The sequence below is a fragment of the Bradysia coprophila genome (genome assembly GCF_014529535.1).
Source record: "Bradysia coprophila strain Holo2 chromosome X unlocalized genomic scaffold, BU_Bcop_v1 contig_38, whole genome shotgun sequence".
NCBI classification, from domain to species: Eukaryota; Metazoa; Arthropoda; class Insecta; order Diptera; family Sciaridae; genus Bradysia; species Bradysia coprophila.
In genome coordinates, this window is record NW_023503327.1 from 696,063 (window position 1) to 722,988 (window position 26,926).

General features: G+C 34.8%; 1 protein-coding gene across 6 annotated transcripts in view; it reads left to right on the forward strand.

The window, feature by feature from the left end:
* Positions 1-26,926, forward strand: part of LOC119069639 (protein scalloped) — a 136,846-nt gene continuing 109,920 nt past the window's right edge. For 4 of the 6 annotated variants that reach the window (XM_037173746.1, XM_037173748.1, XM_037173749.1 and 1 more), the window contains exon 1: positions 9,599-10,992. In XM_037173746.1, coding sequence (XP_037029641.1) covers positions 10,932-10,992 — 61 coding nt within the window. In that variant the 5' untranslated portion in view covers positions 9,599-10,931. Of the gene's footprint in view, positions 196-9,598; positions 10,993-26,926 lie in introns of those variants that run through there. The other 2 variants (XM_037173752.1, XM_037173754.1) reach the window with 2 other exon arrangements.

Consider the following 26,926-nt stretch of genomic DNA (forward strand, 5'->3'; position numbering starts at 1 on the left):
AATGTTGTGTTTTACTTTATATGTGTATGGTTCACGTCATTTTATATTTGTATTATCTTACGAGAAATTTTTTTTTATTTATTATTGTGTATAAAAGATAAAGTGCCAGTGTCATTCTTTGTGTTATATATTGTCCAACAATTTATTGTGCAATAATTTTACGGTTTCTGACCAATAATATCATTTTCAAACTGGGTAAGTTGTTTGGCGATAAAAAAGTAAAGAATCATCATTGATTGGCCGCTGTGGCAATTATTTTTATCTTCTTACTTTGTATTTTATAATCCAGGAAAATTCGCGGTAGAATGTCAGGAATGTCGGATAGTTGTGTTAGTTGAAATTTTTGTGGAAAAGATGGCGTAAATACGAAACGGATAAAATGTGGATTTTTATATTCGTCATCAATTATATTGGTGTGGTTTTTAGCGTGTTTGATTGTATGGGTGACTTTTATAAATCAGTTGAGAATTGTGTTGTTGATGCACATCATTTTCCATTGAATGGAAATACAGCAACACCGAATAAACCTAAAAGTCGAGGATACGTTTATTCGGCGGTGCATTTCGGTTAATGGAAAATTGAATCTTTTTTATTTCTTAATCATGGATTAACCTAATAGAGATATCACAATCAATAGTCCATTGAAAAATGATAAAAAATCAGTCCTTTGTTCATCCTCATTCAATCGGAGCGATCGGAGCTTATGTCCCAATGATTATTATATTTCTATTTAATATTAAATGCAGATTCGCGGTGTGCATCGTTTTACATTTATTTCGTACAAATATATAAATATGAATTTGTGCAACAGTCGATGTTTGAGAAAAAACTCGTCACTGAATTTGGAATGAATAATTATTTTTCATTTTACTTTTGCTATTGGTTGTGCATAGCCAAATTTGCCACAGAAACGTTTTCTTCCCAATTGATTTGATTCCGCTTGGTTATATTTGTTGAATATAACGTATCATTGATCTTGCATTGCAACTATTGTAAGCAACAAGGGGGTGTCACTCTTCGACCGTTTTTACTGTATGGCAATTTAGAGCATTTTTCGACTCGTAAGAAGTAAATTTTTACCGATTTTCACAAATTTTTTATTTTATTTGACGGTATACCGGATTTTTTTTTGTGAAAATTGGTTCAGTGTTCAGGGTGGGACTAAGGTTGCAGCTCGTCCCTAAATGTTTTTTTTTAAATTAAATTAAATTAAATAAATTGATTTTCACGATTTATTTTTTGTTTGCAAAGTCAACGATGACCGAAAATAGATTTTCCTCGGTAAAAATGATAGCATTGAGGAGTTCCTGTCTGACTTCGGGCAGAACTTTCAATAATTTTAAGCATCAAATTCAAGCATTAAATGAAGTTTAAGTCGAAGGAGTTAAAGATGCAGATTGGTTTGAAGATACCAATGACTTTTATGGGCTGGATTATTCACATTTTTTCTGTGCCCCTTTCGAATGTCTATCAAATTAAACTTTTCAGGAAATTCAATTTTTAACAGTAACGTTTTCTGTTTCTGATGTCTGGCAATTCGGATTTTTCAATGAAGGTATGAGTAAGCAGACCCTACCGTGCAAATTTATCAAGCGAAAACTGTATTTAAAAAAAAATTTTTTTTTTTAATTCTCTTAAATCAATTTAATATTGAGGGACTTGGATCAATTTGCAAGTCAGACGAGTCATGCATGCCAAAATGTGTGTGTTTAATGTTTTTGTCTTGTGTCTTACACGATTTGAGACAGATTTGCGAATCGATTTTATAGTGCGCTGGTGTTCGACGTTGGTCTTCATATTTTTCAGTGAATTTTTTCATTCTGCAAAATCGATTATACGATTCGATTAAAAAAATTGATACGGCCATTTGATTTGATTTTTGGTGTTTTGACATACCAGAAAGCTCTCTCAGAAAAGCTAAAAATTGAAATGCCCCTTAGATTTCACTGTACCCATTCACTCCCGTACAGAGAAATGGTAAGCGCGGCCACTCATGGCTGGATAGAACACGCCTGATGATGACAGATCTCCAATCCAACCAATACGTCAAAAATATATGTGAAATTGAGAGACGAAATGAGAGAGAAAATTGTTGAAAAAAATATGCCACAAGCGTGTTCTATCCCAGCCATGAGTGGCCGCGCATATCATTTCTCTGCTCCCGTAACTTGCATAAGATACTTAGCGGCAAATTCATATATCTCACAGGTTATGGGCCCAGTCCACGCAAGATAAATTGTATTCGATAGTAAAGTTTAATTAAATAAGTATGATAAAGTGCAATAGTGCCGTGCTTAATTAAAAGGAAAAATAATAAACATTTATCAAACTCAGGGCCTATTTTTGGATTTTTTTTTTATTTTTTTTTCCAAAATTTCCAAAAATTTGCCAAAAATTTCCAAAAACCAAATTTTTCAGCTGACTCTCGATTATTTCTTGACACTATCAGGTTTCAAATGAAGACGAGCATGATTAATTTGAAGGATGAGAGCGTCAATAATCAAAAATCAAACATAAATCATTGAGAGCCGGCTAAAACATAAGGCTGAGCTCCGAAGTTGCCAAAACAGTTCGAAATTATGGAAAAATTCGGTGTTTGGACGTTCGCAGTTTGTGGAAACTTTTGGCAATTTTTTGGAAATTTTGGAGAAAAAATTCCAAAAAAAATCTTTCCAAAAATAGGCCCTGTATCAAATTGCGCAAAGAATATTCGAGCAGTTGGTAGACAATAGTTATTTATGACATCGAGTGCGAAGTATTTTATTAGGCTCACTATGTATAATTATGACACGAGGCCGCAGGCCGTGTGTCGTAATACACATCGTGATCCTAATAAACTACTTTACACCGAGATTCATACAAGGTTTTATGTCCATGTTGGCATTACCATTTGATAAGACCAATGAAACAAAGGAGGTGTTCGTTCAAAGATTTCAAAGCTGTGTTCAATATCCTTTTCGGTTGTAACATTCAAGAACCAATTTTTGTTGCGTTGATCTTTACAATTTTTAAACAGAAATAGATCAAAGAACGAGCAATGGTAATGGTGGATGTTACACTAACAGCAATCTTTCAAATGTCTAAAAGATCCGCGACATCCAAAATATGCTACTGAAGGCTTAAATTAAAGTCTAAATCGTGATTTAAACATAAGTCGAGTTACTAGACTTGGAGAAATCGGCTGGGTAGTAACGTTGCCTTATTTTTTTTTTAAACGAAACGACATGAAATGGGTCGAGTGAATAATTGTTGTTTAAAAGAGTAAACGCGCTGGTATGAGATGTGAGTTATTTGATTATCGTTTTTAGTTGACACAAATTTACGCGGTTATTATTACAGGATAATTGGGGGTAGCAGATGAAATTATGACTGCACATAGGATAAATATAAACCTTGAATGAAACTGTCCGGCATATTTGTTCATATTTTACTGTCTCCATTCGACAGTATATTGCAATATTTTCCGACAACGTTGACAAAATTTTAATTCACATAATAACATGAACGAATTGTTCATTGAAATTGTGTTATGCAAATTGGAACGTTTATTTAGACCAATTTTGACAGAATAGAAATAGCTTAAATTTCAATTTAATTGGATTTCGGACAGGTTATTATTGAATTTTATTACGCAAATATAATCTAATAAATTCTCTGCATTTTGATTTGCTAATTATAAAATATTTCAGATTGTTTTGACTGAAGGAAGGATTTGGCTAAATATTTAGATAGCTTCTAATCCGAAACATCCGATTCACAATGAAGCTATTATACGTATTTATGATGGCAGTGTCTGTCGCATCATATTTTTTTTCTTCTTCTATATGCATAGTATCTAAACGAATCCGATTAGCTCATCCAATAAATAAACATTGCTCTTATTTTGGTATTCATTCTGTCACAATAGCACTTCGCTGTGATTCTGTCTATTCGGAATAAAATCCGAAACTGGTGCTTTTCACAGACGATATGTATACAACAATTGTGGTGGATTTCCTGACTCATAAAATGCCCATTTTTTATTGAAAGTTTGACTGCTATTTAGACTGACAACATAAAACGGAATGATCGTTTCATCCTTTACTTTCCGCATCGAAATGACAATGCGGATTTATTCGGAAACTATGAACTCTTAAAATAAATTGATTCAGATTTAACATATGCTTGGTGGCGGACTGACAATATGGTGAAATCTGACCCGATTACAGCTTTCATTTTTAGTTCAAATTCCTAGATTTGCGTCTATTTTGATTAAATCCTGCGCCTCTTACCTAGTCAATATTCTGAGAAATGTAAAAAAAAACGATTTTAAAAACGCTGGGACTGTTTGTGAATTACCATTACGAAACATGGCGGTAGGGCCCTCTGGTTATACGTAAATGGTGAAACCGGTGGGACTAAGTTGTTGTCTAGATTGAACATAACCATCGATTTCACTTCTGACTACAATGCGATTATTTTCGAACTAACAAACCGGTAAAAAGTTGTCAAAAAGAACTAATAAAACGAACCACTAGCAACAAAGACACAAAACGCCTTAACATTGAAAAAACCGCTAACAAAATTAAACGAGCCATCAGAACAGTCGGAGCGTTTGCTGCGACTGAGCCCCGTACAAACCCGTATATCTATTGCGTACGTGACCCTAGTGCGTCTGTCACCCTACTTTGACCGTAAGCCTATTGCGCCGGTTAATGTAGTTAAAGTAAAATTATTATGTAATGTGTACATCTTACAAATTGCGCAAAGCGCAATTACGAAGCCCCGTACGACGTTCCTTTCAAATGAAACAAAAATTTCAAATCGCCCTAAAATTTTATTTTTTTGAAGGGCCTAGTATCGGCCTCAGTCCGAGGACCCAAAGTTAAATTTTTTTTCAACTACATTCTATTCGGCCTTTGATTACCTCCCAAATGAAATAAACGAGCCATCAGAACAGTCGGAGCGTTTGCTGCGACTGAGCCCCGTACAAACCCGTATATCTATTGCGTACGTGACCCTAGTGCGTCTGTCACCCTACTTTGACCGTAAGCCTATTGCGCCGGTTAATGTAGTTAAAGTAAAATTATTATGGAATGTGTACATCTTAGAAATTGCGCATAGCGCAATTACGAAGCCCCGTACGACGTTCCTTTCAAATGAAACAAAAATTTCAAATAGCCCTAAAATGTTAATTTATTGAGTATAAATACACATAGGGCCCTAGTACCGGCCTTAGTCCGAGGACCCAATTTTTTTTTCAACTACATTCTATTCGGCCTTCGATTACCTTCTAAATTAAACAAAAATTACGACAAACGGATGAAATTTACGCGAGTTGTATGTAAAATACACATAGGGCCCTACTACCAGCCTTAGTCCGAGGACTCAAATTTAATTTTTTTTCAACTACATTCTATTCGGCCTTTGATTACCCTCCAAATGAAACAAAAAATACGGAAAACGGATGAAATTTGCTCGAGTTCTATGTAAAATACACATAGGGCCCTAGTAGCGGCCTTAGTCCGAGGACCCAAATTTATTTTTTTTCAACTACATTCTATTCGGCCTTTGATTACCTTCCAAATGAAACAAAAATTACGAAAAATGGATGAAATTTGCTCGAGTTATATGTAAAATACGCATAGGGCCCTAGTAGCGGCCTTAGTCCGAGGACCCAAATTTTTTTTTTTTCAACAACATTCTATTCGGCCTTTGATTACCTTCCAAATGACACAAAAATTACGAAAAACGAATGAAATTTACTCGAGTTCAATGTAAAATACACATAGGGCCCTAGTAGTGGCCTTAGTCCAAGGACCCAAATTTAATTTTTTTTTTCAACAACATTCTATTCGGCTTTTGATTACCTTCCAAATGACACAAAAATTACGAAAAACGAATGAAATTTACTTGAGTTCAATCTAAAATACACATAGGGCCCTAGTAGCGGCCTTAGTACGAGGACCCAAATTTAATTTTTTTTCAACAACATTCTATTCGGCCTTTGATTACCTTCCAAATGACACAAAAATTACGAAAAACGAATGAAATTTACTCGAGTTCAATGTAAAATACACATAGGGCCCTAGTAGCGGCCTTAGTCCGAGGACCCAAATTTTTTTTTTTTTTTCAACAACATTCTATTCGGCTTTTGATTACCTTCCAAATGACACAAAAATTACGAAAAACGAATGAAATTTACTTGAGTTCTATGTAAAATACACATAGGGCCCTAGTAGCTTTTCACTTCTAAGGCCCGGACTCACGGTCCACTCACCCCGATTTTAAAAAACTTTTTTTTCCTGGATTGGTATTGACAATACCTATCATTTGCCGTGTCATTTACATTTCCATCGTTTATTTTGCCATAAATATCACCAAAAGACCTTAAATCACTTAGGTGGCCCTAACTCACGAAGGGCCGACCCGAATATGCCCATCTTCGAACTTAGCCTCACTATTTTGACTATCTTTCAGGGAAAAAAAAAATTTTTGAAATCGGATTTGATTTACTCAAGATATCGACGTGACGGACAGACGGACAGACGGACAGACGGACAGACGGACAGACGGACAGACGGACAGACGGACAGACGGACAGACGGACAGACGGACAGACGGACAGACGGACAGACGGCCCAAATTTTTATTGCGGATTCGTCATCTATGAACATAGGCAAACACTTTGCCCTTACCGTCTGCTTCGAATTCCATCAATTACACACGGCATCGTAATCCTATAAGCCCCTTCGTACTTCGTACGGGGCTAAAAACGGATGAAATTTGCTCGAGTTATATGTAAAATACACATAGGGCCCTAGTAGCGGCCTTAGGCCAAGGACCCAAATTTAATTTTTTTTCAACAACATTCTATTCGGCCTTTGATTACCTTCCAAATGAAACAAAAATTACGAAAAACGAATGAAATTTACTCGAGTTCTATGTAAAATACACATAGGGCCCTAGTAGCATTTCACTTCTAAGGCCCTAACTCACGGTCCACTCACCCGATTTAAAAAAACTTTTTTCCCTGGATTGGTATTGACAATACCTACCATTTGCCGTGTCATTTACATTTCCATCATTTATTTTGCCATAAATATCACCAAAAGACCTTAAATCACTTAGGTGGCCCTAACTCACGAAGGGCCGACCCGAATATGCCCATCTTCGAACTTAGCCTCACTATTTCGACTATCTTTCATGGAAAAAAAAAAATTTGAAATGTGATTTGATTTACTCAAGATATCGACGTGACAGACGGACAGACGGACAGACAAAATTTTTATTGCAGATTCGTCATCTATGAACATAGGCAAACACTTTGCCCTTACCGTCTGCTTCGAATTCCATCAATTACACACGGCATCGTAATCCTATAAGCCCCTTTGTACTTCGTACGGGGCTAAAAAAAAGGCCACGTAGTGCCCACTGTCCCTCAAAATGAATTAAAATTTGTCCACAGTCGAGCAATAGGAAAACATTTTTTTAATCTAGTGAGGAAACATCGTGACCTCGTTGGTCATTTCCGACACACGAGAAAACGCTCAGTGCTATCATCAAAATTAAATCCTAAATAATTCGCTCTAGGGCCGATTCGCGTGACCTTTTATTTTTAGAAATTTATTTGGAGGTATTCCTAGACTCCATTAGCACTTTCCGGCGTGCCTAAAGTGCCTGCTCGAGCATTATCCGCTACGTGTTAAGAATTCATAACTTGACAGTTGTCACAGTAAAAGTTACGAATCGTATAGACCACTTATGGCAATCAATGAGGTGACAACTGTCAAGTTCTGAATTCTTAAATTCACGCCATGTGAAGTTGAAACTATGTTCTGTCTCCTCATTCAGAGAGCGTATTTCTCGAGGTTTTTTAAACTTTATTTTGGCTTATGAATGATCGCTATTACTGGTTACTTTCTTAGCAAGTGCTGGAAAACTCTTATTCGTTTTAAAGCAAAAGATCTCTCAGAATACATTAAGACCATTGACACGGCGCCACACAAACCGATCTATTGTATTTTAGACTCTAAACATAACTTTACAAATCACAGACGTACACGTCATTTAATCATTAAATCGGCTACTTCTTTTGTTCAAAGTATCATTCACTATTGTTCAATACAAAATCTTCTACTGTAATAACATACGTTTCGCTATAAAACAGAAGACTAACCAAAGCATCATTTAATTTCACCGTCGGTGTTAACAGGTGACTACCACATTTTAGAAGATCGACAGATCTGTTAATCCGAAATGTAAAATATTGATCAATTTTCTCTCTCGACATTCTTCAGGTCCTGCACAGTTTTACCTAGAATTAGAGCGGATTTTCGGGGTCTGATCTGATTGTCGATAAAATAATGATAAATTATTAAAACAACGAAGCTTATACTTCAGTGCAACTATATTCAGTTACAGTTTCGCACCTACCTAATAATAATGTAACACAAAACCAGACTGTACCATTGCTCTTACACTCGATTTTAATTTGCAAATTTGAATATTTTTAAATAATTTTGCAAAATTGTTATCGAAAAGTTGAACGTTTGAAATTTCATCGGCCATTATTTAAATCAAGTGGTTTGATGAACGGTAAAATGACTGGACAAATCAGTGGTAAATGAACGGATTAACACGGATTCATTATATCCATGGCCTGTTCATTTACATATATATTGTGGTATGTTAAATGCACTTCATTATTAAGTACAACTCAATTTATTTTAATTATCAAAAAAAAAAACAATTTTGTTATTTATATAGACATACCATTTACCCACACACACAACAAAAAATTGCACCGAAAATCTCCATTAAATAATTTTGAATTCTCGGCACACACCCTAATAATAAAAAAAGAATCATCCATTCGGTTGAATATTTATTTGAGTGAGCAATAAATTTTTATATCTAAAAATTCATTGCCGATTTGCCACTAGTTTTCCGCTTATTTTATACCAAATTTAATATACTCTTCATGCTGAAAACGTGGTTCGTGTATCTGCGGAAGTTTATTCCTCGAGTGTGGCAGTTGAAAATGTACACAAAACACCTATCACAAGTACCCCCATCCGTACATATATATATCCTTTCGGCCGAAAAGTTGTTGTTTTTTTTCTCTGATTTTTTTTTGTTCCTCCATCCGCCTAGAATGATACAACATTCGAATTCATGAATACTCAACATGAACAATAATACCAAAATTCAAAATATGTATACATGGTACTCACCGAAAATTTTCCTCCAATTCAAATATCCCCCCATACCCTCCCATTCTCTCTTTCTCTCGATTTTCATTAGGGAAAATTTTCGGTGTAGAGAATTTCGTTTTTGAATTGGAATATTGGGGAAATGGTTTTATCTTTATATGTATAACAATGCCGAACTACAGTATGGGGTATAAACATAACCATCAAATGTTTTTCTCGTTTCAATATATCTGTATATATATACGGACATATATATATATAAAACGGTTATGTAGGAGCGAAAACAGACTGCACACAATATTTTCAACATGAAAAACCATCAACACACTATGTAGTGTACCGGGGAGTACATAATATGCGAAACGAAAGCAAATGTAGTAAGCAGACTTGAGTAGTCTCAGTCATGTTTATGCCGTCGTCGTGTTGTGAATTGTATAAGCAACTCAAATATTGGATTTAAGTTTTTCTTTTTTTCTTCATTTTTCATTTCGGTTGTGCTTGCTTTTGAGCTGCTTTTTGGAATCGTATACAATACTAATGTATATCAACACTTTTACACCCATGGATAACATATATTGATATATATGTCCGTATATATATATACATATGCAGAGAGATAGAGAGATATATGTATAAATAAATATGTGAATCGGACGTGATGATTATATGGAGCACACTTTCCTATGATGTATTGTATAATGTGCTGTTGAAGAGAAAAATGATTTTTTTTTATTTATTTAAGACGTGCGAAGATCTTTAGCGGTTTGAATTTAAAAAAAAATTAAAATAAAAAGTTTTTCGGTGTTTTTGTTATTTGTTTTAAAATTTTATAATTTCGGTCATTTTTCTCGGGGATTTGTGTTCGAAATCTGTGTGTATGATTTGTGAATTAAAAGCGAAATAATTTTATTCGAAAAAGAATTGAAAAACAAAAAAAATTCGGACAATAAATTAAAAACCGAAAACAAAACAAAAAATTATTTTAACAAAAATCAGGTCATTTAGAGAATTCGATTGAAACATTTTTTTTTTCGTATGCAGGTTTTTTTTGTTGGTTTGTTTGTTTGTTTGCTGTTCATCGAAAATCATTTTATAAATGCTGTTTGTGAACATACATTGAGATATATTATTAATTACAAGTGGTAAAAGAAGCAGAATTAATTTGCACACATAACACACAAGAAAGAGAAAACTCTACCGAAGAAAAACAAAATAAAAACGTTTCTAGACCGTTTTATTAATACCGAATTAAATATAAATTTAATTGACATAGTGCACCGTAATTCAGAAAATAAATCAAATTAAAACCATTAAAACGAGTGACACTCAACAGAAATAAAAAAAATAAATAAATATTTTATTAGCCACCATACGGTGGTGCTTAAATCATATAAAGTGTTAAATGTTCATATCCCGACAAGACGATCATTGCTAGAAATGAATGTTGTTAGACGATAATTTCATTTTCATTTCCAATCCATTTTTTCGTCGTTCTTCTGATTTGTTGTGTTCAATCGTCAAAAAAATTTTATTTTTTTTATTTTTATTACTCTAACCAATTTATTAACGAAGATAAATGTTGAATGATGAAGAAAAACATAAAATAAATGGGAATCCTAAATATATCGAGTGTATAAATCAGTTTTTATAATTAAAATATTAATTTCGTGTCGTAAATAAACAAAACAAAACAAAAAAAAAACATCAAAAATCAAAGGTATTAGATAGTGAAGCGATATGCATCATCACAACGCAAAGCTAATGGATTGTGATTACTCAAAACTTTTCTACGCAAAACGTGAGTTTGGACTGCTTATTGCATTTTCTTATTCTTTTTTTCTGTGTAGTCTGTATACTTAAAAACCATTGCTATCTATCATCGGTAACTATCTACCTACACGTAAACATAATGTACATACATTTCCCGTAATTGTTTAATTACTTTGCGAACGTACATCGTCGGAATAGGTACTAGATAGAATTTTATAGATATAAGTATATAAATGAACGACCTTCAAATGGATTTTAAAGTGTGTTTAACTTTTTAAAAATCCATGTTGCGCTACGGTTTCTTAAAAATTAAAACATATTAGACTTCCAGTACACAGTCAACCGAAACACACACCCAATAGTATATGTATCATAGTTTTTACCTCAAAATTAATAATAATTTTTCGAAACACCGAAATAACTTTTTACATTCAATAACAACATTTCCGTCGGGCCTTCTTAGCTAATTCGTATTAATGGAATAGGTATGAACATACCTGTTGTGTGTTGGTTGTCTAACCAAAAAAAAAATGTTTTTGTTTTTCAAATTATATCATTCACTGATGGTTGGATTTTCTTACTTGAATGTATTAAAATTATATCGATTGATTGGATGTGCTGTTGCGGTGTTTTCATAATTTTCATTGACTTGATATTTTATTCATCACTCGATCTTCATTCATGTCATGACAAAACTGAAGCCTATTGATGGTAATTTTCAAAATATAACTCAACAAAAGCATATTTGTCTCCTAAGTGCCGTTGGTTTTGTTTTTTTTCCTTCATCTGCGAATCGTATCAATTATTTAACATAATCCATAGTGCGTTTTATTACACTTCGAAGTTCCTATTCAACAAGCTGTCTGTACTCTTCCGAAAACTTTTCGCAAACATTTTAAACGAACACCAACTGAACGATTGATCAGCTTCAACTTGCTAAAAGTTGGTGAATAATAAACGTTTAAGTAGACAATATTCTGGCCTGAGAAAAATAGTTCCAACTTTGATTAATTAAACGGATGGATGAAGTTTTTCATTTCGTTTATAGCGGAAGTCCATTAAACATTGTTCAAAGAAAGCTTAGCAGAGCAATTCCTCTCTTTTTTTCGGTTGCACATTGTTAAGCAACAAATTCTTTTGAAGTTTTTATTCTGATTTCCGATCAGTGACTCATTTTTCTTTGAATATTTTTTATTAAATTTAAAAAAACTTTTGATCAATTAAACTGGTAAGAGCTGAATTTATTCTTGTCGATGTACTACTGGTGATAAGAATAAGAAAATGTATTTTTCATGTGCAGTGTCTTTGGATACTTTGGAAAAATAGCCAACGGAAATCGAATGCATTTTCCAGCAGACTTTTTCATAGGCCAAAACCGTTTTCAAAAAAAAAAAAAAAAATGCTCGAGCCTTGTGTGGGAGGTGAGCAAAAACCGAAAACTTGCACTTTTCTTATGGCAATTTCTCCAGACACATGAAACGTAAAATTTCATATGGGGTTGTCCCGGTTGTCCTGAGAAAGGTTCGAGCTTTGAAACTAATCGGTAAGCTAATCAGTATGGGAAGAGTTAAAAGAATGGGTCAAAATTTGACAATTTCAGTGAACTTCTAGTGGTTCTGCTGCATCCGAAACGACCGAAGCGTCACATTCTATGCATGAAAAATGTAAAAATTCCTTTCCATTCCGGTCATGAAATTCGTCTCAAAATTTACAAAATACAACGTTCACATTTACATCCATGCCCCCATAGCTACGGCCCTGATGGCTTTCTAATCTCGATCAGATTAATCACAAATGATATCGAAGTGCCAATAAACGTGTGAAAGTAATCGAATTTGCCCACCCTGTCAATGTTCTGTTGTAGCTGCATTTATCCATCTATTTACCGTCACTTTATCGGTATTTACACAAAAGATTTTCATACACGTTGACACTATTTATCCGACTAGGATTATACCGTTCGATTAGAGCACTCCAGAGCTCCGTTTGATTTCCAAACAATGTGTTGAGATTCCATTCAGATCTGTTTTCTCCATCAATCAGCTGCTGTTGTTTCAAAGTTTTAAGGAATTTCCTCGACCAAATATTGTCACACTTAATAATGGAAATAATTTTCTTATACCACTTCATGCAGATAATAGTTGCAGTTGCATACACCTACACCATCAGGTGGAATAATGTATTATCGAATTTTCCTGATGCCATTTCGAAAACACTGTTTGCTGATGCGATTTACCATTAATGTGTACACCGATTTATTAAATTCATAATGAATATCATGCATGAACCGAGGGGCAAACCACTGAAAAGAGTGGCAAAGAGTTGCATATGGAATTAGAAATAGTTGCATCGGACTTGCATGTTGAAAAAAAAAGTTCCTAACTAAAAAAGAGTTGCATTCGAGAATAAAAAAAAGAGTTGCACGGAGATGAAATAAATTCCAATGTTTCTCAAATAGTGACCAGTGAATCAGGAATTACTGTACGAGCTCTTGGTCGATTGATTCATTTCAATCATAAAAATTGCGTAGCTTTCGTAAGTTTGACATTGGAAAACAAAGGAATTTTAATGATAAACTTGCGTACAAACGTACAGAACTATTCATGCTTCAATCCACATCTTTGAAATCAATGAGATTTACCGAAATCGTTGTAAATGCAACCACTTTATCGGTAGAAAGCTGATCGGTACCATGCTTATCGGTACTCTGGAATATCTGTATCGACAGATTTGTTGACTTTCTTTTCATTTTTTTTGTAAGAAAATGAGTTATACAAAAACAGTTGAAATAGTACATTAACTACCTGCTTCCAAATTTTTATTTTGGTCAGTGCATTCGCCTCGGGCTATAATCCCACGTGCCAAAAAAAAACGAGCCGTCAGAACAGTCGGAGCGTTTGCTGCGACTGAGCCCCGTACAAACCCGTACATCTATTGCGTACCTGACCCTAGTTCGTCCGTCGCCCTACTCTTACCGTAAGCCTACTGCGCCCGTAAACGTCGGTAAAGTAAAATTCTTATGAAATGTGTACGTCTTAAAAATTGCGCATAGCGCAATTACGAAGCCCCGTACGACGTTCCTTTCAAATGTAACACAAATTTCGAATTGACCTAAAATTAAGTAAGTATCATTTTCACCGATTTATATTGATTTTACAAAAATCCAAAATGGCGGCCGACGGCCATTTTGTTAGGAGGTGGAAAGTAGTACGGCTGCTTTACATTCGTTAGTACCTTTCAAACAAAAAAAAAATTGAAATTCGGTCAAAATTTACTCGAGATATTAACAAAAAAACACCACCTTCACTGTACGGCCGAGTAGCCACATATAAGCTCACTCCAAGAGACCTAGCTCACGCTCCGGTGAATCGAATTTCATAAACTTTCCCTGATTGGTACGGTCAATACCTATCTAATAAAGCAAAATCCATCTAAATACGTTCAAATTTGGCCAACCTACAAGCACAAACGGCTTGCCGCCCACGCCCTGCACCTAGTTCACACCAAGGGGTCTAACTCACGAGTCGGTCATCCAATTTTCATAAACGTTTTTTTTGTCGATCGGTATTGTAAATACCTTTCATTTGACGTATCACTTACAAGTGTAGTGCTTAAATGTCTGGAGATATCGTCGAAAAACAGTTAGGCACTTATTGGGCCCCAGCTCCGGAAGGGTCGACCCAAAATCGCCCATCTTAGCCTCACTATTTTGACTATCTTTCAAGGAAAAAAAAATTTTTGAAATCGGATTTGATTTACTCAAGGTATCGACGTGACAGACGGACGGACGGACGGACAAAATTTTTATTGCGGATTCGTTATCTATGAACATAGGCAAACACTTTGCCCTTACCGTCTGCTTCGAATTCCATCAATTACACACGGCATCGTAATCCTATAAGCCCCTTCGTACTTCCTACGGGGCTAAAAACAATTTGGACGCAGTTAGGCACAATATTTTATCTGCATGTGCGAAAACCCACTTTACGTGTTACGGCATGTTTCATTTTCATTTACATTGCATAATCACGTAAAGCATTGTACTTACAAGGTTCCAAGTTGTGTATTTGACAAGTGGGGACACCCCACTTATCAAATACACAACTTGGAACCTCGGAAGTGATATACTATTGAATATACTATCACCTCCCTAAAGACAGATCGGTAATGGCGACATTACTTATCTGTTTTTCGTTTCAGCAGAAGAGTTGCAAATCGAATGTTTTGCGAAAGTATTGCACAGAAAACGAGATGCAAGAGTTGCTGCACGTTGAAAAAAGAGTTGCATGCAAAAAGAGTAGTTGCAAATCGAATGGTCTGCCCCTCGTCATGAACGTTGTTTGACATGCGGGAGGGAAAATGAAGATGAAAAAAAAAATATTTTGAAAAAACAAAGTCAATCGGATCAAGTTCCCTTAAAGTCAAAACATTTATCTTTTCGAAATGTTTAAGTAGAAACTTTTGAGCGAGGCAACACAACAACAAAAAATCTGGATCAAATTACGGTATATATGGGTATATATATGGGTAATAGAAGCAATTACTGAAATAATAATAATTTTGCAAATATTGTTATTAAAATCAAATTCAACGAAATATTCGAAAACCAGCCACAGATGCATTTTGAACAGTGAGATTAAACAACAACAGCAGCACAGCACAGCGCAAAAAAAAGTGCATAAAGTGCAAAATTTAATTTTCAGAAATTTGTAATTGAATTAACTTATTAAGTATATAGCATGTGTGTAATTTAATGTCTTAAGTAAATAAAGTGTATATTTGGTATTTAGTTAACAATTTCGTAATCTAATACTTAAATAATAGCAGCTTTATGCTCATAAATTAACATTATGTACAATTCATATATCCATTTAGATATATATAACAATTGTGTTACATTGCATTCGCTTTAGACATTTATGAACACTTTGTACAAATGTGAGGTAACAGTTATTAAGGCATTAGACAATATTTTATGTTTGGGTACCGATATGCAACAATGGCAGAAATTGCATGAAATGCATTTAAAGCCATTAATATATTAAATATTATGTTGCATTAAAATAATGATATGAAAGCAATTGGGTTTAAGAGTAATGTTTCTCCTATTAAAATCTGTTTGAATTTATTATGTATGCGATCAGAGTTGACTGTTGTAGAACACTATTTGTGTGTTTGTTATATTTACATGGTTATTATAATGTGTCGGGTCGGTGTATACCTATTTATATACTTATAGCGTCTTTTAATTAAATTTCTTCCAATATGACTGGTCGGCTTCGGCATTGGGGGTATTATTGTGGGATTCGAAAGCAGGGGCGAGTTGACACTCCGAGTGTTATTGTGAAATGCAATTTCTTATCATGCAGAGGAACTATCACGCTAACAACCAAATATGCACATTCATTCGGGCAGTGATTACACATTTCCTATTATTGTACAGGTGAAGTAGGATTTATCAACAAATGCTAGTTCTCACTACACTGATGTTTTTATGGTCCACAAATTTTAGTCAAAGTATCTTGCTAAAATAGCAGAGAAGTCGTACCTCTCTCCTTAAATCATGTCATGACATTATGAAGTTTAACAGGTGAAAATTTACTTTTCACAACACAGGTGTAATAGTAATTTTTACAACGCAGGTGACGAAATAGTAGTTTTCTCACCTCACGTGAAACTTTCGATGCGATGCGGCCTTTGTGGTGACAAATTGAGTATATTGCGAAAAGCATAGGAAATTTCCACCTTTTTTCTTTAGGTTAGATCAACACTGTTGATGTGACTCGTAGCAAATTTGGTGTTGATGGAAAGCTAAGACTTCTGAGAATTAACCATTTTCATTATAGGAAAACTTATGAAAAGTGTGTTGACTTTGACGCTGAAATTTGTGAATTGGACCAAATATAAGAGAAAAACTTTGAGCTACTGTCGGCCTCTACGTAGACTGTTCACAAGAATAACTTTTTGGATATTAGTAGAGCTATTATGTCCCTACTGTTACAAGTATTTATCCGTCATGTATCCACGCCTCCATGGCCTTATTAAACCGAATTTTCTTACCATTGGTATTAGAATTTCAACCACTTCCGATTGCAGCCCCAACCAGTTTTCCACCACCTCTCTCTTTGGACTATATGTCATACACAACAACACCGTTTGTACGGACGATTTTTTTTCCTAGTTCAGGACTCCGAGCTGATCGATAATATTTGAAAATATCAAAAGAGTATCCCAATGATCAGTTAAACTACACTCAACCGCACCGTGAACTCAGGGTCTAAAATTGAGAAATTTTTGTGAGGAATTAAGCGAAACATTTCTCAATATTAGGGTTTGGTACGACTAGTTCAACTAAATTCAGGGTTCGGTTTGCATTTTGCAGATCTCGGCTTCAAACAATATACTGCAAAGACTGGTTTGTACATATGTACACTTAGGGTGGGTCGTATTTTCATTTTGTTTTTATTTTAAAAGGCCTGTACTCAAAATTGACCAAGGAATCCGAAACAGCAAAAAAAAAAATTAAAATTTATTTTTCCCTTGCCTCTAAGCTGATTTTTGATTTTTGGGGTAGTAGCATGAAATTGCACACAATGTTGACAGATATCTCGGGGAGTTGGGAACAGAAGACATTGCTGCTAACTGTAGTTAATAGCTGAGGAGTCCAGCTATGAAATACCATAAGAACCTTGTTGTTCTTCGCCTTCACTCGGGCAGGGTAACTCTGTCAGTGTTCCCAACTAAGACTTTTCAACCAAAAATTTCAACTTTATTTGCAAACAAAATCGGCAAATCACGACATAATACATCGTGTGAGGTATGTCTGAACAGGTAATCTCATAGAGAATCCATCGCAGAGACGTTTTTTGAAAACAAGTTGAAAAAACTCACAGGAGCTTTGTTTTTGAAGCCCAAAGTTGGCAATTTTTTGTTAGAATGAAAAAGTTAAATTACCAAAAAAGGTTCTAATCTGGTGAAATTGATAGTTTTATACCTATTCACCCTAAATAACAATTTTCTGAGCAAATAAACGTAAATTCGTCGATTTTTGTTCATTTAACTTTTTCATTCTAACAAAAAATTGCCAACTTTGGGCTTCAAAAACAAAGCTCCTGTGAGTTTTTTCAACTTGTAATCATAAAACTTCTCTGCAATGGATTCTCTATGAGATTACCTGCTCAGACATACCTCACACGATGCATTATGTCGTCATTCGCCGATTTTGTTTGCAAATACAGTTGAATTTTTTGGTTGAAAAGTCTTAGTTGGGACACTGACAGAGTTACCCTGCCCGAGTGAAGGCGAAGAACAGCAACGTTCTTATGGTATTTCATATCTGGGCTCCTCAGCTATTCACTAGAGTTAGCAGCAATGTCTTCTGTTCCCAACTGCCCGAGATATCTGTCAACATTGTGAGCAATTTCATGCTACTACCCCAAAAATCAAAAATCAGCCTAGAGGCAAGGGAAAAATGATTTTTTTTTTGCTGTTTCGGATTCCTTGGTCAATTCTGAGATGAAAGTGAAAATACGACCCACCCTAATGTACACAATAACTCCCGCAATAACTACAAATTGCAATTATTGAAAACAGCTGATTGAAAGTGACATTATTTACTTTGCTGTAGATATCTTGTACGATCCCACAATGAGCTGTTCCTTCCTTGGCATGAAAACATTTACTACACAGTAATGCTTCGACAAGTCAACTCCGGGGGCGAACAGTGTCTACAAACAATGCTCAGCATGTACTATTTATGATTATTTTTATTATTTTAATTGGGGCGATTAAATGAAATTTATTGAATTAAAATGTGACTTTTCGCTGAACAGAAAATGTTAATTCCATTTTCATAGTTGTCTCATCTTCCGCGTAATATTTGCTTTGCCATATTTTTTTTGGTAACGAAATAACCATTTTTCATTCAACTGACTTAAATGTCGTAAATAAAATAAAAACAAACGAAATCTTTTGCGTGGAGAAAATATAATTTTTCATTTTCTGGAAAGTATACCATTCATGATGAATGGATGCGCGTTTTGCACGAAGAACAAAAATCCGTTCTGCTGGCTGCGGCTTGCTTGCAAGCAAGCAAAGCAATTGAATTTACTCTAAATGTTCATAATCTTGAATGCGCTGTTCCTTTACACACAATTTGATTTTTTGCCAAAACATAAGAAGCAAATTTAACAATTGCATTATTGACTCTATCAACCGTTTATTAATAATATTGAAGCTTCTTTCGATGATATGACTTTGAAATATTGATGTTAAATCGATCGGGAAAGAACAATATTCAAACGAATGTATAACATAACGAATATGAAGAAAATCGATATGAGCTTACAATTAAGAAAGTACGGTCGCTGAACGAAGTAGTTGATCGACTGTTCTGTACCATTAGGGTTACAGTGGACTCCTGTTAGGTTGCTTCATCTCTGATGCTAAATTTAAAAAAATGCAGAGCGTTTGACATTGTCGAATCACTTGCAACACATCTCGAGAGTGTTATTTATTCGACAGTCTAACCATCGCAAAGAATGTTTGTCTAGTATTTCATTTTGTTCTTAATTACTTAAAACCGAATTCAGCACCTATCGACACTGGTGCCAGGGTCCATTTTCTTCCTGCGAGCAAAATATTCATAAAAATTTCCCGCTTTATAACAAAATTTCCCGCTTTATAACAAAATTTCCCGCGTGCTTGCAATTATTTTTCACTTTCGTCGACTCACCTCTTAAGAGTGATATCGCCAAATCTTCAGGTGATTTTTTTTAACTTTGGAAACAAGCGGTCTCCGATTTTAAAGAGTGATAGCTCCTTGGATTCGTCTTTCAATTCTAAGAAACACGTATCTTTCACTTTTTCTAAAAAAAAATTGTTTTCTGTGAAAAGCGTTCAAAAGTGAAGACGTGTCAGAGGGTACCGAAAACCGTTTTTCGACAATAACACAAAAAAAAATTATTTTAAATTGTTATAATGTTGTACGAATGTCGGCCTTGGAAAGACCTACAGGTAGAGTATACGTACCGCTTGGTGCGAGTAGATCCACGAGAGTTACGACTAAAAATGTAGTGAATGTTCGGAGAGTCCGCCTTCTCTGGAGCTTCGATGTTCCACGAAACTGAGTATGGGGTGTTGTAGCTGGCCTCACCCACTATCGTTCCACATATAAATGAACCCAGTACTTTCGTGCTGCAAGCCGACAGAAGTGTTGGAAAAAAAGTTGATGCCAAAATGCGGATTTTTTCCTTCTCTCCGGGGGCTCTACAGCTGGAACAGCATCTGGAACGGTACTATGACAGTCATTTTTTATCGTCAACTATTCTTTTACGTTATCAATACAAAAACTCGTCGCTATGCCACGAATATATCAGATCCAGTGTTAGTAATATCAAGAGAAAAATTATCTTTTGAATTTACTTTTGAACGCTTTTCACAGAAAACAATTTTTTTTTAGAAAAAGTGAAAGATACGTGTTTCCTAGAATTGAAAGACGAATCCAACGAGCTATCACTCATTAAAATCGGAGACCGCTTGTTCCCCAATCACTTGAAGATTTGGCGATATCACTCTTAAACCATTTTTGGAACGACGGTGGTATTACAATCAATCAGACGCAATTTTCTAAAAATTATTGGCTCAAGTGTAACCTTTTGGTCCAGTCCATCTATAACTGCCTACTGACTATGATGAGGTTGTTAGAAACCTCTGTCCTATGATTTTGGTAGCTTAATGTGTCTGTTTTTGTGTGCAGCAGCCACGGTTTTTTTTTTTTTTTCGAAGGACAATGTATCAATATAGGGACACCGCGATGCATTATGTGAACTTTTTTGCACTTCTCCACGGTCTGGCTGATAAACAATTTCTGGATTGATTAATTCAATATAAACCGAAAAGTCTATTTCCATACGTGAATCTATTTTGTTCCCTTTTTTTACTATCGAATACACAGCTCTCATCAAATTCATTTCTGGCAGGCATGCCAAATACATCGCGCGGTTCTATACATTTTTATTGAACTTCAATAATTTCAATCGACGACGAAAACAAAAATTGGTTATAAATAGTAATCAAACGTCTACCTACCGTTTTCGGCGACATATAAGAAAAATGATTTCTTTACATGTGTCTTTAAAAGAAATGAGCCTAAGTGCGAATTAAAGTACATTTATTATCCACACTGAATGTACACATTATTAACATGTGCGACAAATGCAACGACAAATTTTCCTTTTAATATAGAAATAATCTTAATTTTTATTTATAAGAGTGTCACTCCCAGTGATTTACTCTTTCCAACGTCGGGGTTTTTTTTTTCTGTTCGTCCATTCATAAAAAAGTTTCTGTTTAAATTTTTAACTTCAAGAAAAATGGATTTTTTTTTATCGATATGTTGGTCGTTAGGTCGTTGTTATAAATCAAATGTTACAAATATTTTTTTTTCTCTTCTTCTTGTATTTATTTTATTTCAAATTTGTGCTTTGGCTTTTGCAGAACTTACGTTGATTTCTGTCTTGTTGTGTTATAATTTTACCGGGATGTTTGCCAAAAAATTGTGCTATTTTGGTTCTAGTTGATTTGGTGACGCATATTAACGCTCAGTTTCTGTTCTGTGCTTGATATAAACTCGTACATGTTATATGCTTTATATTCCAACTTGAGTAGTTTTATCGTTTTTAAATGTACGAAATAAAACAGTGAAATGTTCTATTTTTGGTCGTCGAATTGATATAGGATTTCACCGAAAGTAAGCTAATTAGTTTGGCAACTTAGGAGAGAGAAGTCGAAAACAATCAAAATGAGAAATCATTTACCGATTCCGTGAATTTATTCGTCGATATAGACAAACTGAAGTCGACGGTAAAAATAGATTTATGTCACTGAAATTAGATTTTTTTTATCGGTAAATTTTTCATCAACCGAATCGTACATAGAACTTTTTAGTTTACGTACTGGGTAAGCACTCACAAGCGATTGTCTATGTTTTTTTTCTTCAATAGTTTGTATGTCCATAAATTTGCTTTCAAAAATATTTACAGATGATCTGCACGCCCGTCGGCTCAATCGATTGGTACAGATTGAGACAGAAATTGTTTAGAAATTGTTTTGATAGTTTTCTTCCAACAAAAGTTCGAGGAGAAACTCGACGAAAATTTGAGAAATTGTGAATGTAAAAAGCTCTAGGATATTTTCGTCCCGTTTTTAGCCCCGTACGAAGTACGAAGGGGCTTATAGGATTACGATGCCGTGTGTAATTGATGGAATTCGAAGCAGACGGTAAGGGCAAAGTGTTTGCCTATGTTCATAGATGACGAATCCGCAATAAAAATTTGGGCCGTCTGTCCGTCTGTCCGTCACGTCGATATCTTGAGTAAATCAAATCCGATTTCAAATTTTTTTTTTTTCCCTGAAAGAGTTAGGGCCATCTAAGTGATTTAAGGTCTTTTGGTGATATTTATGGCAAAATAAACGATGGAAATGTAAATGACACGGCAAATGATAGGTATTGTCAATATCAATCCAGGAAAAAAAAGTTTTTTTAAATCGGGTGTGTGGACCGTGAGTTAGGGCCTTAGAAGTGAAAATCTACTAGGGCCCTATGTGTATTTTTCATAGAACTCTGGTAAATTTCATCCATTTTTCGTAATTTTTGTTCCATTTGGAAGGTAATCAAAGGCCGAATAGAATGTTGTTGAAAAAAAATTAAATTTGGGTCCTCGGACTAAGGCCGCTACTAGGGCCCTATGCGTATTTTACATACAACTCGAGTAAATTTTATCCGTTTTTCGTAATTTTTGTTCCATTTGAAAGATAATCAAACACCGAATAGAATGTTGTTGAAAAAAAAAAATTTGGGTCCTTGGACTAAGGCCGCTACTAGGGCCCTATGTGTATTTTACATATAACTCGAGCAAATTTCATCCGTTTTTCGTAATTTTTGTTTCATTTGGAAGGTAATCAAAGGCCGAATAGAATGTTGTTGAAAAAAAAATTAAATTTGGGTCCTCGGACTAAGGCCGCTACTAGGGCCCTATGTGTATTTTACATATAACTCGAGCAAATTTCATCCGTTTTCCGTATTTTTTGTTTCATTTGGAAGGTAATCAAAGGCCGAATAGAATGTAGTTGAAAAAAAAAAAATTGGATCCTCGGACTGAGGCCGATACTAGGCCCTATGTGTATTTATACTCAATAAATTAAAATTTTAGGGCTATTTGAAATTTTTGTTTTATTTGAAAGGAACGTCGTACGGGGCTTCGTAATTGCGCTATGCGCAATTTCTAAGATGTACACATTACATAATAATTTTACTTTAACTACTTTAACCGGCGCATAGGCTTACGGTCAAAGTAGGGTGACAGACGCACTAGGGTCACGTACGCAATAGATATACGGGTTTGTACGGGGCTCAGTCGCAGCAAACGCTCCGACTGTTCTGATGGCTCGTTGTTATTTCAAATCTACACAGTCCACGCTATCATAATAAAATGGAAAAACTTGACTTTGGTTAGTTCCTGATGGTCGATTTGTTCCCGATGGAATCGAGGTTTTCCAAGGCTAAACGAAGATGGTTACATAAATAATAAACCACAAAAAATCCTAAATCAGAAAACATGACGAAATTTCGCTGAACAAATGAACATCTAGATTTTCATTTTCTGAATTTAGGTTAGGCAATAGGCACGCGTTCGCAACAAGACTGAAATACTAAAGTAAAAAATCTAAATTTTCATTCAGTTTACAAATCTTTGACAAACCACAACAACTCCCAAAATTACACTTTTCTCTCTTCCTGTATCAGTTATTGATCGTATTAATATTTGCGGCATAAACTTTTTTTTATTGCCAAAATTTTCTACCATAAATCATTGATTAACAAGTTTCTAATTCAACAGTAACACATAGAACTATATAAACTTTACTGGAAATAAAATTTCGATTATTTACACAAATCAGTTGAGCTTAAATCTCTGTTATGAATGAAAATCCATTCAGCGGCGCATCAACGAAAACAAATGACTTGATGATAAGTGGTTCATGTGTAGAATTAAGACAATGAGAGCATATTGTCTGCTAGTTCCTTTCATTAATTCATGTCTTCCAAAGTAAAGACGGCTAAATATGACAATCTGAATAAGAGACACTCTTCTGCCTAGGGTACAATGTCAAAGTTCCGTTTAATCTTCTTATTTCGATTACTTATCATACGATTTTTATATGATTTCGGGTAAAATACATTTTGACCGAATTTTCTTGGTCGTCGACTTTAGTAAAGTTGCAAAGTTACCACAAAGTTGAGACCAGACCCGAGGGGGAAACCATGCGAGCAAACTCTATCCAACCTACTTTCATTGGCAGATCTATTGGCGTAATATTTCCTTCTATTGATCACCAATAGCAAATAGTACCTGTCTCAGTATTTGCTCGACCAGACCGCATTACTAATATGGAGAATATGTTTTAATTGTGGAGTTATTCTCCAGTGGATTCTCAAACACACAGAACGAACAGCATCAATAAATTGTACATTCAATCGTTGAGCAAACATTTCCGGTTGAATTGAAGTCTTCATCTTCACTTTAGCACAGTAAGCTTAACACTCGGTGTAAATATCGATGTTTAAACTTGTGTTGATCTAAGTACTTTCAATAGTTTGAATGAAATTTGTTGATATATCCCGTCATATGTTATATGTTCTTCCAGTACCAGCTTTTGCTGTGAAGCATAATGCAGTTAAACTCATAGCAAAGCGTTAACCTGTTACAGACGGCTATCATCTGCTATCGACAACGACAGCAATAATAAAAGACAAGCTTTGACAAATGAAGTCTTATATAGCAAAAAGCGTACTCAAAACAAATGAAGTACTAGATTTCTGAAATCAATCTTTGAAAATCTTCGATTAAATGAAGTAAAAGATCAGAAAATAAAACTGTAAATATGCTTGCCGTCTGTGACAAGTTAATAATTTGTCATTAAAAAATATCGCGAAAGTGAAGATAGAAATTAACTTTATATCAGAGTCTACCGACTCTATATCATTTCTTCAACATCACAACAACACATTTTCCTTAAACAATGTTCGTGAAGGTTACGCCACTGCGCGCACATCCATTTAACGCAAAGTACACGAAAAATATTCGTGGAATACATGTGTTCTGCTGGCAGAAGCAAAAAAAAACGTAAATTGAATTTTAAATATTCAATCATCCACCTACACTCTGTACTTCTCATTATATATATCATGTTATTTATTTTAATTCAATGTTAACAATTGTTTTTAAAATAATATCTGTTTTTCTTCCAATTTAGAAGATAGTTTAGGAATTTTCGCTCCGTCAATTGAAACTTGTTTTTATTAATTTATTTTTTTATTCAATTCCGACGAATTTTTTCGGTAAAAGAATTCAGCTTTCAGCACTTCATTTTGGTAAGCGCGATTTGGTTTGGAACGTCTACGAAAAACCAAAGGATTTAACCTTTAAATGCTCATTTAATCTTAGGTTGCAGCACTCGTAGGTACGTTCCGTTTAATTTAATTGTGATTGTGTACTGTTCAAGCGAAAACTAAGTACGAATTCACAGCGTTTTTAATTGCGTTTTCTAGTAGATAAACACATTATATGCACAGCCAATTCGAATCTGGGGGACGAAATAGATAGCGACTAGCGTTTCTCTATAGAGATCAAAAATACTACTCTAAATGTTAGCTACAGTGGTAAAATTGATGAACACCGAAATGTATTAGGGAACGTCAGATTGTTCGAACAGAAACGGAATGTCCAACACAGATGGAAACACAAACGATTTTTCTTTGGCAAAGCTACATTGTCCCAAAAAAAAATCGTTTGTGTTTCCGTTTGTGTTGGTCAATCCGTTTCCTATTAATTTGACAAGCGAGACGCACTATGGCTGATAGCAGAATCCATTGAAACTATCTGAAATTCCAAACTCATTAAGTTTCATACTTACCACTTCTTTTACTCTTGCCATGGCACTGCTCCTAGTATAAGCACTCTTCTTTCGAAAGTCAAGAAGCCTTCAAAGAGTCGTAAAACTTAGTGACATTTTGCTCGACATGACATTTCAGTTTTACCGTGTAACCATAATGGTTCGTTTCGTGTGGCCAAAAATGGACCACCATCTTCACCGTTAAATGTCGATTTAAAGAATGCTAGAAGAAGTGCTATGCTCTTACTATATGAATCTAAAATCACCGATAAATCGACACTTTTCTTCTAATTTAATATCGGATTGGTTAATCAATAATAGATTAAGGTTAGCTCCTTAAGTTTGTGTTTATTACATAGGTGGAAGCACCCGTTTTCAGGGTGTATAATGTACCAATGCTCGTGTACAAACTTTAAAAAATAAAAAATTAAAACCAACTGCTGACTGGTGGCGACTTGCTTGACGAACGAATAATGAGAGAAAAAACTCCTTCCTCTATTGCATATAAAGAAGGACTGGCCTTCTATTGTTTTGAGGAAACATTGTTTAGTTGTGATTTTATTGTATAGCAAGAAGGAAGAAAGCAAAGGGCAAAGTACAATCTGTTCGGTTGGTTCACTCTTGAAAAACATATTTGATGTTCCCGAATTAAGTGTTTCCCGTCAATGATATTTTGGCGCAAAATTTGAATACGCCTTAGTGAATTCAAATTTCGCTCCAAAATATAATAGACTGGGAAGTGGAAAGCACTTTTTAATAGACTGGAAACAGCGATAAACACATTATGGTCAACAAGACAAGCAAAACAACATCTAGCAGTTTATAGTATATTTTGTACTAAAAGTGATGAAAATAGGATTTTCCTTTGGACCTCTCGTATACTTGTCCTAACGAGGCGAAGCCGAGCATTAAGTAAACTATTCTCTCGGATTCGTGAGAACTAAAACATTCCTGGCAATGAGTAACGAGGCAATGAAATTGTTGGATTGCGAGAGATTGAATCTAAT